Genomic DNA, 21,465 nt, shown 5'->3' with positions numbered 1-21,465 from the left:
TAACGTGCACTACATGTATAGGTAGAAGGTTGTAAATCCCCTGGTCCTCTTTATGTGGTGTGCGTGGTGGTGTAACTGTATAGGTCGAAGTGCGAGGGCGTAAATTCCAGCGCTTATTTGTGTAGTGGCACGTGGCGGCAGCTTGTAGGTTTTACTTAGTGTTGTGCTCTGTGCACCACTATTTCCTTGTTCCCTTTTCCTTTTTTTGGCACTGCTTAGAGTGTGTATTTTGCACTTATCTTGCACTTATTATGAGTTGGATACGACTAGCCTTTGCCTCTTAATTCTTGGCCTTTACTACTTATGTCTACATCTTTGATCTTTGGCGTTCTTTGTAAGAAGAAGCAGTTGCACCTTGCCGGCCTCTTTCTTAAAGGCATTCTCGGCTACCGCGTGGTCTTTACGAATTGCCTCTTTCTTGGCATCTCCAATCAGAACGCCTCTTTATGGGTATCTCCAATCGAATGAATTCTTTCATTATTGGCGGCTCCAATCAGGGCACTTTTTACTTGTATCCTCACCCTGAGGAGGACTTGCAGAGGCGTTCTTGTTTCATTATCCGAGCTACATTGTAGATATATTTGACAACAGCGTATGCGTTGTGTGCCGTATACTGCAATTTTTGCTTGTAATACCCTTTTTTCAGGTGTTAAACGACATGGGTTTTTCTTATATCTTTATGACTTCTTTTTCACAACTTTGAATGACATGTTTTTAATTACGACTTGGGTTTTCCACAATCTTAGAATCTCGAACACACAGCTACTATTATACTTTAGTACTCGATAAGCGATTTAAACAAAAACAAACTCATAGTCTGTATCGCTTTTCATGCATACTATTATTCACTTATTACACTCCTGAATTATTTCGTATATCATATGTGTAGCTCTGCATATTCTTGAATGTATTTATACTTGATGCCACCATGTTACAACATCTTTATATCTTGATCAAATGTAACACAATATCGTTGTGCTATGACAATAACAAATCTGGAATAAATTGTTATCTTTACTTACTATTACGATACGCTTTAAATTTTACACGTTAAGGTCACAGAAGTAAATACAACGCGACTTAGCTATGTTTGTTCACAAAACGAAGAGAAAAAAAAGACGGAGTGAAAAGTTACTATACTTGCAAAACAAATTCGTAGGACGGAAACTCTTTATAAAATTGTTTCCCTCATTAAATAAAAGGGAGAAGAAGGACAGACCTCGTTAAGCCAATTAAATGCACTTTCTGCTCGCCTCTTAGACTTTATACATGTATAAAAACCAGTGCTGTTCCATTCATTTTGACGACCCTCATCTTTCTCTCCAGCCGAGTGCAACTTCTTGGTTATCTCTCGTTTACTTTATTTACAAGGATTTTCCAAAAGGGTGTAGACGATGCCAACGAATATATCGTTATTTATGTATATATATATATACGGAAGATTCACGAATGTAAATGCAAACAAAATATAAGAAAAATAAGAAACCCCATTATTTTCTTTCCCTTTCATAGCTATTTTTCCATACTTCTCAATAGTTTAGAACAAGCACAATTGACTAGTTGATCCTAATATCTATTCGACGCTTTGCTTATCACTCCTTATTATTACTCACACATTAATGTAAACGAATCATCAGAGCTCAAGTAAAACTAAACAAAACTTACTGTTTTCATGGCAGTTATCCGATTGAATTCCATAATCGAAAATATAACTAATACAGGACTATATTATAAAACATTCTAAACTTTTAAAAACAAATATAAAATTAGTAAATCGTATTAGAGATTGCATTGACAGAATACGGCTTTTCTCGCATTAACAAAATGCTAAAAATAATTGTTACATGTGTTACACATCCCCTCCTGTTTATTTAGTCGAAAACCTTAGCATTATTTTGAATCGAGCGAAATAGAAGAAGATTTACATATTTATCCAGGAATACCCAAGCGAAATAGTGTGCGTTGGCTTGGTTGTACACCCCCGACTATTCAAATGTAGAGTCTAGCTTTGGGGCTTGCATAACTTAGAAATCTCCAGCTTCGCTCGGTATTTATCTCTGCAAAATTGGGTTAGTGAGAAAGAAAAGTAGATGGAAAATAGATAGGGAATGGAGAGTTGGTAGAAGCTTTCGGCCGCCGTGCCCCACTGGGACTCTGATGACGTACCATCGACCCGCTGATGAGGTGAATTTAAACGGGGTATTTCTATCTTCTCTCTCCAATCTGCGATCTATACTCCATCCGTCTTTTTCTCTTCCTTGCTTGCTCTCTGCCTATGACTACTTCTTTTCCATGATTTCCATAATTCATGAGTGCTAAACATCTTAGACTTTCGCTAATATGTTTATTCTTTTTTGTCTAATAAGATCGAATATTTACTATATGTTAAGTATTTTAAAAATAATAATCAACTAAGATTATTCAAAATAATTTGAATTGTGTTCAATTTATAAATTTAAAAATTATTTAATTTTACTATATTTAAATACATAATAATGATTAAACATATTTCAACTCTTTGTACTTTTACAATTTACATGATAAATCTTTCTTTTTTTCCATAAATTATTAAAGTATTTTTATTTACAATAATTAATTTATAAAAAAACTTATAAAAAAATAATGTTATACAAATACTAAAAATATAAAAACAATTTAAAAAAAAAAAGATTATTACTTTCCTAAATAAATTAATAAAATAAAGAAAGTTTACACCAAAACTTGCAATAAATGATAATTATTTATTTAATAAATGAAATTTAAATTAAAAAATCAGTATATTATATTAATAATTATATTTATAAATTGTAATTCCATTTCATCTAATTCATTGATAATGATATAAATATAAATTTTACTTATTTATTTATCTCCTAATACTTCCTTTCTTATACAATTAGGTAATTTGTTTTTCCTATTTTTATATTTGACTCTCATATATTTTTGTCATGATATGGGAAATGGACTAAATTTGTATAATCCATAATAATAATATTTGTATTATGTCCTGTACACAGGACTTTATTTGGTAAAATTTCTCACGTACGCTCTCAATCGTATCTCAGAAAATGCAAATAAACATATAAAAAATGTTCAGATACTCGTGTATCAACAATCAAAAAGTATTCCATTGTACTTTATAACTTAAAATTTTAAGCGTATTATAGGTATTTTCATTATGCTACGCACGCATCCATTGCAAAATGGTTTATCTACAAAAAGGAAATACAAATGTATTATAGAATTCATTCAGTTTAAAAAATTTAATAATTATAATGATCAGAGTATGCATGTATGATATAATTTTCAAGAGTTATCATTAATTGTGATTATCTATTGTGATTTGTTAATCTGTTGTAATTGTGATTATTATTTTAACCATATTAATGTGTTCAAAAACTCAATACTCATTATTTAGAAACCAAAAAGGTTTTTAAAAAATTAATAAACTGCAATGAGTAAACAATATAAATGGTTGATCAATTTACAAAATTTCGTGATAAACCATATATTTCATAAATACCATAAATACAAATAAATTTCGGAAGTAAATATAAATATTTTTAGATTATTTCAAAATATACATTATTCGAAGATTTATAATACCTTAAAATATCGTTACAAAATGTTTTGAAACTGATATTTTCTCAATTTAAATTAAAAATATTTAGATATTTGAATTAAAAATACAATAAATAATTTGAAATATTCTATAGCAACCAAAAAATATTGTATATATTTATATATACTTACTAACAACTCTGCATATGAAAAATCTTTTACCTGATTTATGGTATATATATTATACAAAAATTAAAGATCTTAATATTTTTTAAAATCATACTGTTCAAGAATGCGAGAACGTTTTCTTGCCACGACTTCCCAGTCGCTGGACATTCGAGATGGTCAATACATCTGGAAAACTCCAGTAAATATTTAGCTTATTTATTCTTGCTTATCTAAAAATGTGCTCATGCTTTTCCTGTGGAGTAAAAACTAATATGTTGTTTACTGTTAAGAAGACGTAGATTTTGATAGAGTATCAGATATACGTAAAAATACCGAGTACTTACATTTCCTAAAATTCACTGCAACCCAAAACCGCGCACGTGCGACAACAAGCAATAGGCGTACGTACGCACACGGTGGAAGATCGACGACGCCCAGGAGGACCCTTGTCTAGCTAAGTCCCAGAGAAGGGAGAGGCGACCAAAGAGAGGTGACCAATAATAAAACCTCCCCACTTTCCGACACTTTCCCGATTAACATATTCGGGACTGAGCCCGGAAGGAAGTGGAAATGAAGGCATGCATAATCCATTGTGCTGCCCAAGTTCAACCTCTAATTGGATAATTAAAAGAAGAAGGGGTCCCAAGTGGAACTGGGTCAGTGAACTATTTAAGGTGGGCAATATAATGTACCACCACTTATTCTTATTCTTATTCTATTCCTATTCACCAGATGATTGAATGGATAAGTCACGACTGACTCTCACGGAGGAGGACCAGAGACAAAGTTGTTCAGCTGAGTCTAGTAAAAGTTCTTTCTACGAATGTGAATCAATATATAGTTAAAGTTGATCTCATCAAGCTTTAGATAGCATAGGTTCTGAGATTCTTATAATCTCAGCTGGAGACAAGAAAAAACTTAAGAGCTGCAATTATTGAAAGGGAACTTCACATCAAGCCAACGAAGAGATACTGGAAAATTCATGATACACTGCAAGTAAGTCATTACTGCTAGTACTGTGGAAGAATCACGATACACTACAAGTAAGTCCTTACCGCTAGTACTGATTCTTGATCTCTCGGCTTTACTTAAAAAACGGACAGCTAAAAGTCCGACTACTGAAGCTTCCCAAGCATACTCTAAAAACAAGACCAGCTATAGACCCCACACAGTGGCTTTTCATTTCCTCCAACGAACAGCTATTCGCGCCACACTGTAAGAGCACATCGCAACAACGATCAGTTGTTGACGCCACAGGTGGCGCACAGCTCCGCATAACCTCTATTTTAGGCTCTTACACGACCCATTACTTAGAGGCAACTGCACACGTGTTGAGTGGAAACACCATAAAATTGTAGTGTTCAATCAGAGCACTACAACGATTATAACCTCAAAAGTAATAATATTCAATAGATTATAACCTATTTCTTTTTACAATAAATCATAATCTCACCAGTTATATGCAGAGAATAAGAAATTGATTATTCTCTGGTTCTCCAATAAAAGGATGTATCTCAACGCCACAAGAGTATTAGGAAATATAAAGGTCATTTGTAATTTCACCATCGTTAATGATTCCAACTTGGAAATAATGTGAAATAAATGGAATAAACAGTAATAATAAAGATATGTGTTAACTATTTAATCAGTGCATTAACCCTTTACTTGCCCAGCATTTCTCACACAACATCTAGTGGTTTTCTCTTCTAAGTTGAGTCAGCACGTTTGGCTGACGAGTCAGATTTGTGGAATTATTTTTTGAACAATTACTGATTTAATTTTAATTTAATTTAATATGTATTAATTGAAAAACTAAACAGAAAAAAGGTAATTTAATAATTATTATAATAATAATAAGGTATTTTAATAATTATTTAGTTTATATCATTATTAAACAGCCTAAATGATCCTTTATTTTTGTAAAAGTCAATAGCTATTATGTATAAATGTTGTTTATTATTCCTTTTTTTAATATTAATAAATTAATAAAATTGTTTTACTTACTTTAAATATAAATGATTTCATATTTAACTTATTTTACGCAAAAAATATAAATTATGGATATTTAATTTAAGGCACATCCTCTGTACTATTTCAGTATTAAGTCATTTATCATAAACCTCCATACTTTGAAATTTGTCAACAAATTTAACACAATGAGTGATTCTTTTTTTACAAGTAAGGTTGTAGAATCATTATGTTCTGGATTCCTCTTAGTAAATAAAAAAAAGTTAAACATGTATTTCTTATAATTCTAAAGTCATTTCCCATATTTGTAATATATCATAATGTGCGTAAATATGTTCCTTCGTATGTTCTCCTGAAAGTAATAACAATACATACTTTTCTTAACTTAAGAATTAGCATATGACTCCTCTTGACATTCTTATTCGCAAACTTCTTTGTCACGTTCTTTGCCTAATTTTTGGTGGTGAAGTTTATCACACGTGTAACTACTCTGTTTTTATTGATTCAATTTTCCGACAATAAAATACAATGAATACTCTAATTTCAGAGAACTTACAAGTAATCCTAATTTACAATGCTCATTTAGTTTTTTTTTTCATTGTAATCTGGATACAGTTTTAGATTAATGTTTTTTTTTATAATCTTACCGTATGGCCTATGTGTTCGTGATGATATCGATTTTTATACCATTTGTAATGTAATGTATTTTTTATATGGCTAAATAACTAATTCATTTTGTAGCATGCCTCGATATTTTTAAAAAATCAGGAATTTGTTTTATAATTTAATTATATACATGTGGATATAATAAACTTCGAAACATTATCCACTTTCCTATTTTTATTACAATTGTAATTCAATGTGCACTGATTAATTTATATATTTATGTAATTAGAAAAATATGAAATGATTGAATTAAGATTAAATTCAAGTTTCCAACGTACGGAATAAAGTAACTATCGTCCTATTATGTAATATATAACCAATGTTTTCCTTTTTTGTATAAATTCTACACGGTGTGTGTATTATATGACAATTTATCCCCCAGTGTATATCCTACGAAATTTAATTTGTTGAGGAGTTTAGCAAAATAATTAATTTTTTCATTGATTAAACATTAAAGGATAATTTTTCATATTATCTACCAGATAAAAGGAGTTTTATGTTATTTTACTTAAATAATCTTTTAATTATTGATCTTGCGTAATTTAGACAAACATTGTGACTAAAAAAAACATTGAAACTATTTAAAAAAAAATGTTTTATCCATTTTTAAAATTTTTAAAATTCATTTATTATTTTTGTATAATTGTGATAATTATCTTTTTAGGAAGATAGCAGGCATTCTTTAGAGTTTAATATGTATTTATATTTTTTATCATTCACAAAAATAAAAATTGTAAAATATACAAACAAACCTTCTATAATAGGCACGGTTAATGCAACAAGTTATTATTTGAAGAAAGAGTAAAAATAAATAGCTATAAATAATTAAAAATAATAATCTATTGATATACAATATTTGGATAAATTTTAAATATTGAAAATTAATCATAAATATTGTAAAAGTACTATAAATTATTTTATTGGTTTATATTTTATGTATACTACTTATCATAATGAAATTAATCACTTTTATCATAACCGCTTTGCTCTTATTTTGCTCTATATTTTTTATTGAAAATAATATATACGTAATATAAATTTAACTATTGACAAAATTATATGATCACAGATCGCCGGTTTCATTTCTATATAAGCCATTTTGTAGATGATAGACATCTGTTTTTAATTTTTCAATTTAATTGTTAAAATCATATTACTGTACATATTTATGAGAAAATACATAAATACTTTTGGTCAAATTTAGTATAAAATATACAATATTTTCAGTTTAGGATTTATAATGAATATTTATATTTCATTTATTTTATCAAGACAAATTCATACATCTGGAAGTTTTAATTACATAATAAAAATGACACGACTCAGGGTAGTAGACAATAGCCAAATTGGAAAACAAGCTATGTTTGAGGGAAAACCACCCAAATGTATTCATATTTATAATAAATTGAATATTGGATATATTGGTAAGATATTTTATTTATAAAAAAACGAGTAGGTTTTAATAGTTTTATGAAATTAATTAACTGCAATTTATGTAATAAATTTAAACGTTCTTGTATAAATTCCTAAATGAGTCAATTTTTTAAATAAAATAGTTGATCTATTATTATTATTATTATGATTACTTCCAGTTTTTATTCCTAGGTGATAAAATATTGATTGCTATAAAAGGAGAAAAGAAAAAGGGTATTCTTGTAGGCTTGAAACAAAAGCAACAAGCAAAAATTCCCAAATATGATTCTAATAATATTGTTTTGATTGAAGATAATGGAACTCCATTAGGCACACGTATTTATGTACCAATTCCACATATACTTAGAACTGTTCTAAGACAAAAAACATATTCAAAAGGCGCTGATTATACTAAACTTCTTGGAATTGCTTCTACATTTATTTGAATGCTTTTTTTAAATGTTGAAAAATAACTAACAAAAATTGGATAAAATACATGTAAACGTGTATATTTGAATTTTTAATAAGATAGTTTCATCATAATGTTAATATGACATACTTCAGTAAATTATAAAAGATAAAAGAGTAAAATATATAATTTTTTGCAAGTTTCATTTTAAACTATAAAAATTTTCTGAAATAAATGAAGTAAATAATTATTTGGAACTGTTTATAATATAACCTTAATTTTAAATTTGGATTAAAATTATATTTATTATATGTTTATATATATATATATATATATATATATATATTACAAAATGTATTAGAACTTATAAAAAAAAAATTCTAATTAAACAAAGTAAATAATATTGAACTCATTTATACAGTACCATTTACAAAAGTAAAATAATTAACTTTATTATATAGTTCTTCATCAATCACATTAATTTTGTTAGAGAACCAATATAAAACTTTTATTCAATTCTCTGATAAATTTTATTTACTTTACAATAAACCCCTACAATACAAAAACGATGCAAATTAGTTGTGGTCAATAAATATTTTTATTAATAATTTATAATTTAAAAATTAAACTTTACGAAAAATATAATAATTAAAATATTGATTAACTTTCAATTAATTTATGCAGTTTGTTCTTTAAAGTATTTTGTAATTAATAATTAAATTAGTAAATTATGAAAAAAACAATATTTTAAATAAATACAGTGTAAATTAAATATAGATAATTAAATTTTTGTTAAATGAAAAAATAATTTCGTACTTTTCTTACAAGTACCAATAATTGTAGTAAGTTAAAAATAATCATAGTGCAATGATTTTATTGAATGTACATACAATTGCTAGAAAATAGATATTACATTAACAATTACAATTAACTTTATTTGAAATTTTAAAGTATTTGTAAATTTATTGTATTTATTTTATTTAAAATATTTCCTGTCTGTTCAACAATAATTTTTTAATTTTTGCATCAACGATGTAAATATGATTGAATAATAGTAATTATTAATTATCATCTTACAAAATGGTTGTCTACAACAGATTTGAACCATGAACTTTATAGGTAAGATAACAAAACTAAACAAATGATTTGAATTAAATTTCGTTTATAGTGTATTTTCAAAAGTTATTTTACAACCTATTGATTTAATTTTTTTTCAAAATATTTTAAAACTTAAAAAAAAAACTATATTTCGATATCAGCATTAAAAAATGACTAAACAACTAACACCAAAATAGTTGTGATTTTCAATTGCAAGCATTCTTCAATTATTTTTATTTATTTATTAAATATTTCTATAAACTATTCTCTAAAATCTATTTTTATAATTCTCTTCTTCATAGTACTGTTTTATTTATAAAATTTTCTTTCATTACAAATTTTTTTTAATAAAATTAATTTATATTTTAATAAATTACTAGAAATAAAAATTCTAATTAGAAAATTGATATTTTAAAAATAATTGAAACACATTAAATTATTAGATTGGTAAAAATTAATTTTGATGATTTATGAATATTTACTATGGATTAATATCAAACAATACTCTCAAGTTCTTATTCACAATAAATGTTGAAAGAAATTGATTTTTTTTAAAATTTTATGTACAAAGCTTATTAGCTTTGCTTGAATTAACAAACTAATAAATTATATAAATTAAAATAGTTTATCTATAACTAATAACCTGTGTAGAATTAACTAAAATATCTAAAATAAAGTTGAAGAATTATAATAGATGACAATAAAATTTTTTTAGATATTTCATTTATAAATTATAATATTTCTTTACGTTGAAAAGTAAATATGCTTTTATACGTATTGAATTGATTTAATAGATACCACTTATTTCTTTATATCATTAAAAGTAATTAGAAATAACTGATAATAATCGAACTACATCGATTTAGGTATTATTTACGTTTTACTGATAATAGTATATGTGATTTACTTAAGTTTAATAATAAAATTATGTATGATTTTTATTAAGCTCTAGCAGCATTAAGGAATTCTTATTCTTAAGATTAGATGCATCTTACAAACCGAGTTGATCTGCAATTACAATTTGTTGAAATGTATGCTGTTGTTTTATAATTCTTAATATTGTTATCTAATTTCAACTTATTTAATGGTTAAAATATATCTAACAAATAAAAAGGCGAAATTCTATAAAGAAAATTAAAGGAATCTAGGTATAACTAAAACATATAAGAATTTTTCTATATGGCTTATTAATAAAGTTGAAGATTTCAATAGCCTATAAACTCAATATAATACAGAAGAAAATAAGATAAAATTGAATAGCTGGATGATAATGATAATTTGATATTGTAGTATTTGTTACTATCACTATATTGAGAAAAAAACGATAATGTGAAAAATGTATGTTAAGGGGGTATTGACAGTACTAGTATTGATGTATACGGCTTAACTAAAAAATATACAAAGTTAGAAATATAACTATTTTATTTATTATTAAATGGTAAATGAAATGTAGAAGAAATTCAAATATTATAAGTATTGTATAATATGCAATTTGAGATAAGATGTTATATATTAAATTTTATAGTGTATGAAATTTTGTAAAAAAGGATAACCGTTATAGTATTTAATTGCTTAATTGTTGATTGAAGGAATACCGGTCTAAGATTAAGATGACAGTACAAGAAATGACGTTAAATGTTAAAGAAATATGAATGATTATAATACATTTACATAGAGGCAGCACAAAGTAGCTCAAGATAATGAAAAAATTTAGTTATGTTTTATAATTATAAAAAAGAAAACCATAAAAGAAATACTTACTTTGGATGCTATAATTGCAAATTTAAAAGGTGTATAAATAAAAACTGATATATACATAATAATATTCACGAGATTAAGAAATAAATACAGAAATCAACAAACTAAGAAAATACCTTACCATAAGAGAATACCTTTATTAGAAGTAATGATATTAAAATAACATTTGAACTGTAAAGTATTTAAATTAGAATAAATGATGAATAAAAAAAAATTATATCGAACCAAATCCAAATACCAAATGATTATTCAAATCACTACCTAGTTATTTGTAACTATTATAAAACAAAATGTTTTTATTTAAGAAAGCTACCAATAAGAAATTAGAATGTATGCTCGCGAATAATTAATAGTAATGTTAAGTTATCTAAGATATTTAAAGCTCTATATAATATTTTGCCATTAAATTATTTCTTTATAATTGTATATTTCATCTAGTTAGCTGGTCTGCAAAGTATAAGATTTGCAGATCTTCAGGTCATTTAGATAGAAATCCCAAAAATATAAGTATTAATGTATCGAAAAAATGTTTTTATTATATAATTTTGTGTCATTCTTTCTTTTTTATTTATAAATCCTTCTTTAATAGTAGATATCAACCGCTGTAGATATTTTGCGAACATTTTTGTGACAATAATATCGTCTAGGTAGAAAAAAGCAAATCGAAGGATCTGCTGATGATACATACTATTCAGATATAATATACCAATATATATTATGTAATGTAATTTATATTGTTAAATACAATAATAAATAACTTGATTTTCAATAAGGTATTGGCAATTTTAAAATCATTTCATCTAATACTGTCGCTACGATATTTGGACAAATTTTTACAGTCATTGTTGATAGTTTCATAATGTTTTGAGTATTACTACTTACTTTTTACTTTTTTACATAAAAAATACCAATTCTTTGAAGTAAGTTCTTTAATCCATATTCAATTTCGCTGTTTATAGACATAATATTGCGTGGTAACGCCATATTTTAAATGAAAACGAGTTACTTTTTTTAATGCATGTGTTTACATACAATACTTGTATTTTCGAATATTATCATACATAAAACGGTATGCAAAAACTATCGAATAAAATTGTAATTTTCACAATATTTATTAATAAAGAGGTTCGTTTTGGTGATTTGAGGCTACGCTGTAAAATTATTTTTACAAAATTAAAATATATTAAGTAATATGTTTAATAACATAATAATTTATATTATTATAATATATGAAATTACCAAAAGAGGAATGAATTTTGTAATAAATATATTTTTATTAACATGTAAATTTTAATAGATAAAGAAAATTTTATCATTAAGAGACACGATTATAAATAGAAAAATGCAATTCATTATAAAAAGTAAAAATAAAATAAAAATAAAAAATATAATTAATACAATGATTAATAGATCATATTTTTATTTGTAGTCTTTAAGTAATTATTTTTATAGTTAATTTAAATTAGATATAAACTATTTACTTAATTTTCATAATATTTTCATAAATTTAATATTTGAATTGTTCATTATTTTAATTTTAGTTTCAGTTATTTCAGTTACATTTTACATTATTATACATACATTATTTAATTTGGTTTCTAGTTCTAATTTTTTATTCATAATTTTCTTTTTTTTATATTCTATCTTTCCCCTTCTCCTTGTTGTCTACCTCTGTACTACATTCTCTCTGCGTACTTTTCTAGATTAGCGTAGTGGGATGAGAAGCTTCAAGAATTGAGCAAAGAAAGCACATACGAAAACTTAACGTTGAAATACGTATTTAGAAGTCACTCTGATACTTCACAAGAAGGTGCATCTTGAGAGAAGCTTACAACTGGATATATTGCAGGTACGACTTTCAATATATTAAGTATCTTTACATAATCACAAAAGAAAATTTATAACTAAACATTTATTACCTGCTGCGTTATATTTACATATATTGTCTAAGTGTTTGCGGGGATTACAAAAGCAAATAACTAACTAATTAATTGTTCTTTTATATCAATAGTTTTCGTCAAATTAAAGATTATTTTTCTTTTTCTTATATTATAAACCTATTTCATTATTATCCAAAATCTTTTAACACATTCATTAAACATTTTATCCAACAATATAGTAGCATTTCTATTTTTTATAGTTTGTCCAATAATTATAATACATATGTTGAATGTTGATTGATATTTATACTCATTATTTTGATATTCATAAAATTCATATTTTTAATCAATTCCACAATACATTAATTCAACGTACTATTGTTTTTCGTTTACTTATAAGTTAAACAATGTACTATAGTTCTGATATTAAGAAAGTTCATTTTTTATATAATTTTTTTAATGAACTGTTATATTTATATTTTATTTTAATTCTTGACTTAATTAATTTCATTTGTATTTTATATTTATTGTAAATATTACTAATTTTTCATTTTTTACTAGTTAAAAGTAGATTACATAATAAAAATGTTGATTAAAATTTTGAAGAAATATAAAAACGTATAAACTGTAAAACAATCATATTATTTAGGAATCTAATTAAAATAGTAAAGATTTATGGAATTTATTTAAATTTATTTAAAACTGTAAATAAAAATTATTTATACGTCATTTAGCGAATATTATATTTTATAAAGTTAACGAAAAGTAGCTATTATTAATTATTAAAGTTAATAATAACATTGGTAACTAGTTAATTTTTATTGAATATCTTATAATGCAAAATAAATTATTTCATTTTTTATCAGTTAAATAATAGTGATTTAATTAGATAAATAAATTTATAATTATAATTTTTCTAAATTCCATTTCCAAAAATATTTTAGTTTATCAAGATTAAATATTTTTAATTTCCATTAGAAAAAATAAGATTTTGATTATGTTTGTAATCGATCTCTGATGGTTCAAGAAAATGACTGGCTGCTAAATTTGGCTACTTCTCGTCATCCATCTACTACAGATAGGTGGATATATGTTCGTTAATTCATTGCGTAATGCCTGATATCCACTGTCAAATTATCATTTATTTCTCGTTTAATTTTTAATATACTTTACTATGCCATAATTTCATTATAAAAAATAAATTTTTATTATCTTTGATACTGTATAGGATTTTATTTTTTGAATTTATTAATTTGGTTCATATTCTATACATATTTATTTTTAGTATTTTATTTAGTATTATTTTTATTAGTTTGATTTTATTTTTTAAATTTACTTAGCATATTTTTAATGCATGCGAAGTAACATCGTTTAAATCTGATTTGAATTTCATAAAGTGTAAAGAAATTGTGTAAATATTTTATATTTATTTAATATCACCATATATATATAGTAAATATTTAATTTTATTTATTAAAATAATAAATTTTTCGTAATTTGTAAAAAAAATATTTTAGTTTAGAGTAATGCAACTGTTGTAGTTTATAGTATATATTATATATTAATAGAACTAAAAAATAGTAATCACTATATTAAATAAGTATATTATTTACTTAATTACGTTAGAAATTTCTTTAAATATTAGAACATTAAAAATACTTGATATAATTAGTATTTAATGATTTTCAAGAATATATAAAAACTTGGCTGGTAACTACCTACGAAACTAAAAAGCATTGGCATAGCTTACTTTATGTGTGACAACTATTATAACATATGCCTCTTATTTTATATTATAAATTTATGTATGTATATTAAAAAATTTTAATGGAACAGAATGTAATTGTGGTTACAAATCATATTGATTTGATTATTAAATTTTAAGTAATTTAAAATAAAGTATTAAAAAAAGTTTGATTATATATCATTTAATTTATTTAATCATACGATAAATGTAAGTTCTCAAAATTTATGAAATGAAACAATATTAATTTTTTTTTCAATTTAGATTACGTTATGTTTCTTAATATTTATGTAACCTTGTAATATTAATATTTCCCCTTTTAAATAACCGAATTTTATTATAAATCATATTCGAAATTTGAAAGTAAAAAATTTTTATAAATTTTATTTTCTTAAAAAAAGAAATCATCCATGAATTGTAATATTAATTTAATTATTAAGATAATGTGCAAAATGAAATTTTACAAATTTTAAAATTGTTAATGAATATATATTTAATTATAAAGTACATTATTTTAATCTAGTATTAACTAATTATCTTAGTTTAAGTATTGATGAAGTACTATTTTAATAAATTAATGTATTCTGTCTATATATAAAATATATAGAAAGATATCATTTGTATTAATAGAAAAATTTTATGAAATACTTAATTAATCATGAGCAACATCAATTTATTAAAGTGCATTACATTTTTACATATAATTTATTAATATTTTTTTAAGCAAAGATTAATATATTTTATAGTTGTTATTTTAATTTTTGAATAAAAATTGTTATTGATCTAGATTAATTTGTTTTGAAAACAAAATTTCCGAAAAATGTAAACATATGTAAATTTACCATATATTAATTATAATAGAGAAAACAATTATTACATTTACAACCTAGCACGTTTAGTATATAATTTATTTACATTAGTGTACAATATATGCACACTTTGAAAATCAAAAACTAGCATAACTAAATTGGTTATTTAATTTATTATTTAGTTTCATGTATAAGGAAGAAAAGACATGCCATAAGTTTTAAAGAACCAAATTTTAAAATGAGACCGCAAACTGACTAAGTATATAATATAATATATTTTATATATAATATATAATAATATTAATATTAATTAATATTAATATATTTAATATAATATAATTGATATTATAATTGATATAATATAATATAATATTTCCTGTATTAAAACACCGTATTTCTATAAATTTTTCAAGCCGCGTAAGTATAGTGTATGTAAGTATACAGTACGTAAGTATACAAATAAATTATCGCAAAGCTGTCATTATTTACAATCTTTAATCTCTTTTTTAAAAATTTTTTAATATATTTTTCAATTAGAACAAATATTGCTTAAAAAAAATGATCGGTAAAAATAAAATATAAATAAAGATGAATATTTTTGAAATTTTTCAATTTTAATCAAAAGTTATGATATTAATTAAAATTAAACTACAATATATTAAATAAAATATCATATCGTATAAAATATAAATTTGAAATTATTTTTGAAAAAAAGGGTGACATATTTAATAAATTAGAGTAATGATTCTAATATATAATTTTAGTGTAATCCGTATCTGATTAATGTGATAAACTAAACGCAAATTATGACTTCTCTATTTTTGGTCCTTTTATTTTGTTTAGCCGTTTAAAATATATGTATTTACCATCATTTTATAATAAGGCCGCAAATATTTTATTTATAATATAAATAATCAAGATAATTACTTGAGAGTATTACTAATTAATATTGTTAAAATATTTCATTATTAAAATATTGTATTTATCTTATATTAAATATATAAATATTTTTAATAGTATAAAAAAGTTGACTGAATAGAAAAAAAAATTATTTTGAAGCGATTTTTAAAAATACATCTATTTGTCTGATTTAGACATTTCTTTTAATATAAGCAATTATTTTATCATATGTATATATTTATTTATGTATGAAAATAGATGAAGCATAATTATCATTTGAAAATTATCAGATTACCAATTATTTGAATTACATTTAATTTAATCAATATAAAATATATAATTGTTTTTTATACTTTTTATCTCAATAATACCTACACTCTTTATAATAAATTAATACTTTTTTATATATTTTTGTTTCAATTTTATTAAATGGTTTAAAATTTGCACAATCAGATTTTAATATGTTAATTTAGATTTCAATAGTACTATTATATTTGTTAAAATTAAAAATAATATACTTTAAATTTCATAAAATTTTTAGTAAAAATAAATAATTATTTTTTAATGGTGTGACGAGCAACAAAAAGTATATTATATATATATATATATTTATACATATATATATTGTATATAATCTGTTAATAGAAATATTTGTATTCTATGTTCTTTAATTTTTAATTTATAAAATACATTGATTTATTTAAAAATAAATAATGATACGATGAATATTTTTACTTATAGAACAGCTTTATTTATATCAATATGAAATTCGTTTAAAACATTTTCTAAATATTAAACATATTTTTAGTTCAAATATAAATTAAAATGCTGATTTATGCAAATTTTATGCAAAAATATCTATTCAAATTAAAAATTTATTTGCAGTAATATAAAAATATCCAAAAAATGTTCAATTTATTTACATATTTGTATAAAAATGTTGAATGCAATTGAACATCTATAAAAAATAGTTAAGGATTAGTAAAATTAATAAATTAAAAAATAGTTGACAAAATTTAAATTAATACAATTTTTATTTCAAAAATATTATTTGAGGTATGTATTAATATTTAATAATATTTTAATATCTATGTACGATTTTGACAAACTAAGAAAAAGTGTTTTAATTATGAAATCATAAAAAATATAATCAACTTTTTTTTCAAATTTAAATTTTCTATAATGAAAATTAACATATAAGATATAAAATTATATTTTATTAATATAAAAAATAAATAAAAATGGATTATTTACCTATTGTTATACAACAATTTTTTTAATAATAGTATATATAGTCAGAGGTATTTTTCTTATCTTGCGATAAATATTAAATATAAGATTAAATTTAATATTAAATAATAATACATTAAATAATAATACTACAAATATTAAATATAATTTCAACACAAATTGTAGAATTTTTGACAATTTAAAATAACTCTATATATTTAATATATTGATTTAATATAATATTTGTTTATACAAATGAACAGAATTTTCAAAAAAATATATTTAATATTAACTTTATTATGAGTTATTATCTTCAAAAATACAAAGCATTATTTTTAGAATGGGGATTTTCAAAATAATGGCATGAATAAGAAGCTAAAAATAAAATTTTAATTATTTTTAGATATATCTTCTGTAACTTTAATGTTTCTTATTCGAAATTCGATTGAAAAATACATTTGAATAATTAAAATACATAAGACAATTTTTAATAATATAAAATCAATTTACAAATCAATCCAAGTGTAATGATTCTGATTATTAAAGTAAAAAACTCAGCATGTAGTAAATAATATTATTTTATTATAATTATCTGTACATATTAAAGTATCTTAGAATTAGAATATAAGTTTTCAAACAAGTTTAAATGTACAAATTTCTCTTGCAGGTAGAATATAGCAGTTAATAATTATTAGCAAATTTAATAAAACTCATCAGAAAGATGTCAAGGCCAATTTTTAGCAGACCGCGTACACGTGTCTATGGTTGCAATTATGACAAAGGGGAGTCCTACTATAAACCTGCAATAGCAAGTCTTGACAGGAAGTATAGCGGTCGTCCGTTGTTTGCTGAATCACGTAACTCGTTTGCTGATGAGATAGCAGCGCGTCGTAGTGACATCGGTAACACCTTCAGTCGTTTTCCCAAGTGGTTTTAATACCTAAAATGAACATTTAAAATTAACAATAAAAAAAGACAAATAAGAAAAGTAGTGACTATGTAATCCTAGTTATTTTCCAAATTATAATCTTTGAATTTTTCGAATTTTTAATGAAAATAATATTGTGCAAAAAGTAAATCATTAATTGGTTTAATAAACATTGAAATAAGAAAAAGTCTTATATATTTAAAATTAAAAAAATTAAAAACGGATGAAATAATTAAAATTTCCTCAAATTTTAATCAAATGTTTTAAAACAAATTTTATGTAGTAAATAAAACAACGTAATATAACAAAACAAGATGCAATTATTTTAATAACTTTACCAGAAAACATGCACTTAATTAGATGTTTGAATTTTTCAATTGATTATGCAGCTTTCGTATTTATTTTATCTATTTGGTAAAAGCAATTATTTCATTATTTCAATTTTACGATTCAAGAAAATAAAAAAAAACACCATGTGATACAATAGGGCACGAGAATGCACTACTTAATTACATACAAATAAAATATATGATGTTGATTTAATAAAGTATTAGTACATTACGATATTAATATTGAATGACATTATTTCTTAATCAATTCTTATTAATTTATTAATACTTATCCATCTCTGTTTTGTGCGTTTGTCAATTTTCTCATAACACTTCTTATTGTCTATAACATTGTATAGAACATATTTTTATTGAATAAACGTTGGATTTATCTTCTAATAAAATAGAAAATGCATGGTTTTATTACTATTGACAATTATATATATATATATGAATAATTTTAATATGTGCATTATTTTTTACAACTTAATTTCACTGAATAATTATATTCCTTATTTTTTCATCATAAATATTTCTAATACTTTTACATATATTTTACGTACATATTGTACGTATACTTTTATTTATATATTATTCTATTTATATGTTATTTAGTTTTTAATTTTTTTCGTTGTTTAAATTATTTATATGAAATTATAATATTATTTTTTTAACTTTTAAATCTCTATATTGTCATTCACTTTGATAAATAAAAGAAACATATATTATTGCTATGAAGACATTTTTATTTATTTTATTTTATATATTATAATAGTGATTGTATATTTGTTTTTATTAAATTAGTACTCCTTCAACATATTTTGCAGAGATTTTACATTTTCTTAATTGTATTATTAATTACATGAAAGATTTTATATTGCATTATTTTCAGTTTTAAATTAAAATAATATTGAACAAGATTTATATATATATGAAATAAATTGATAAAGTAATTTATTTCGTTGAAGATTAAGTCTTTATATATTAAAAGATAGTTTATAAGTTTCAAAAAGCACATGTAAATACTGACATAAAATTCATATTTAAATATTGTGTTTCATATAGATTGATTATATTGTTTAGTTTATATTTTATATTTATATCATTTTTCATAAGAATAAAAATGTGAATTTTCTAAAAAAGTTTTATTTGTATTCCATGAAATAATTTGTAAATTAAAAAAGATTTACAAAAAAATTTGTTTCCGATGTATAACATTAAATACAGCAAATTGTACAGGATTTTCACTCACAGAAGATCGATTTTTTACTTTAAATCGGGCACTGCACTTCAAAAACATGAATCAAGGTAAAATCGTATTACCCTTACAAAATGAATAAGTAAGAAAATAATTCTGTTCTTTTCTTGAATCACAATTAAATAGGATTATGAAATTTTTTATATTTTAGTGCTTTTGCTACATGTATAAGTTATTAGTTTATAGTCTTTTTTAAAAATCTTATAAGAAATCGTATTAAAGAATAATAATCTAATAGTATCAAAAAAATATTATGAAGTTAATTATGAAAACCTGCAAATATTTATATGAACTATAATATATTGATAATGTGTTTAATTTATCAAATTTAATTTTGATTATTAGTATGAAAAATTTATTAGAATGGAAAGTAATTAAGAGGATTAAATATAATTCCATATTGTTCATAGATTAAATATATTAACGATATAAATTAGTTATTTTTAAACAAATATATTTTAAAATATGAAAACATGTTATTTATTTTTAGTTCAGAAAATAATATATACGTATATATTAATTAAAAAATAAGATAACAAAAATAATAAAAACAAACATTGATATTCAATTATATGAAATTCGATCTGTTTATAAATAATAATATGTACACTAGCATAAGATTTTTTAATTCAAATATTAAATTTAATAAATATCATTATGATACTTATCAATATAAATACTTTTAATTTATTTGTATGTATGATTTTTCATAATTACAGTGAGGTTTAATGATTCAAAAAATTATTTAATTATTTTTAATACATAATATGTATTATTGCATCTTCATCTAATTTCGTAATCTTCATTGTTCTTCCCGTAACATAATTATAAAATATTAAATTAAAAGACAGATATAAAATGGTTGTTTTATATAATAATTGTCTAGTTTTACGTAAGTATGTTTAAGCTCAATTAAAAATTGTCAATAGAATTAAATAATACTTGAAAAATTAGAAATATTCTGTTAATTTTATGGTTTATAATTTGATGTAACTAATTAATAAATTAATAAATTAATAATAAATACTCATCAAATTACAAGTAAAATATTAATAATTTTGTAGTGGAGTAAATATTTTATCTACTTTTAATTTGAAATTTCGTTATAGTTTTATAATTACCTTATATTCCATATATAAAGATATAAATTCACCCTAGTTTATATGAGTATCTGTACCTGTACTTTATTATATGAAGAACTTATATTTCTTGTTATTTATTTTATAAGGAAACCCATTTTATTTAAATATATTAAAAATATAAATACTGTAGTCTAAATATTATCCATTAAAAAGTTCAGGAATATTTCAATATTATCTATATAATAACACTGACTTATTTTTATT

General features: G+C 22.8%; 1 protein-coding gene across 2 annotated transcripts; it reads left to right on the top strand.

Annotated features, from left to right (window-relative positions):
* Positions 1-7,569: 7,569 nt before the first annotated feature.
* On the top strand, positions 7,570-18,480 carry mRpL14 (mitochondrial ribosomal protein L14). Of its 2 annotated transcripts, XR_912846.1 has the most exons (3): positions 7,709-7,787; positions 12,745-12,890; positions 18,272-18,480. XR_912846.1 is itself a non-coding variant. In XM_011498845.1 (2 exons), the coding sequence occupies exons 1-2, from the start codon at positions 7,604-7,606 to the stop codon at positions 8,220-8,222; spliced, it is 438 nt and encodes a 145-aa protein (XP_011497147.1). In that variant the 5' UTR covers positions 7,570-7,603; the 3' UTR covers positions 8,223-8,275. The 2 variants fall into 2 exon arrangements, 1 of the variants encoding a protein (XP_011497147.1); XM_011498845.1 differs by lacking the exons at positions 12,745-12,890; positions 18,272-18,480 and adding an exon at positions 7,969-8,275 and having other exon boundaries at positions 7,570-7,787.
* Positions 18,481-21,465: the final 2,985 nt, after the last annotated feature.

This window comes from Ceratosolen solmsi, unplaced genomic scaffold (assembly GCF_000503995.2).
Source record: "Ceratosolen solmsi marchali unplaced genomic scaffold, CerSol_1.0 scaffold30, whole genome shotgun sequence".
Lineage (NCBI taxonomy): Eukaryota > Metazoa > Arthropoda > Insecta > Hymenoptera > Agaonidae > Ceratosolen > Ceratosolen solmsi.
The sequence above is the reverse complement of the archived record's forward strand: the minus strand, read 5'-3'. Positions and strand labels throughout refer to the sequence as shown.

Bases quoted from the DNA above. Each gene is read 5' to 3' on its own strand.
- mRpL14 (XM_011498845.1), top strand. From the start codon at position 7,604: ATGAATATTTATATTTCATTTATTTTATCAAGACAAATTCATACATCT. The intron at 7,788-7,968 runs GTAAGATATTTT...TTTTATTCCTAG, and splicing joins ATTGAATATTGGATATATTG to GTGATAAAATATTGATTGCT.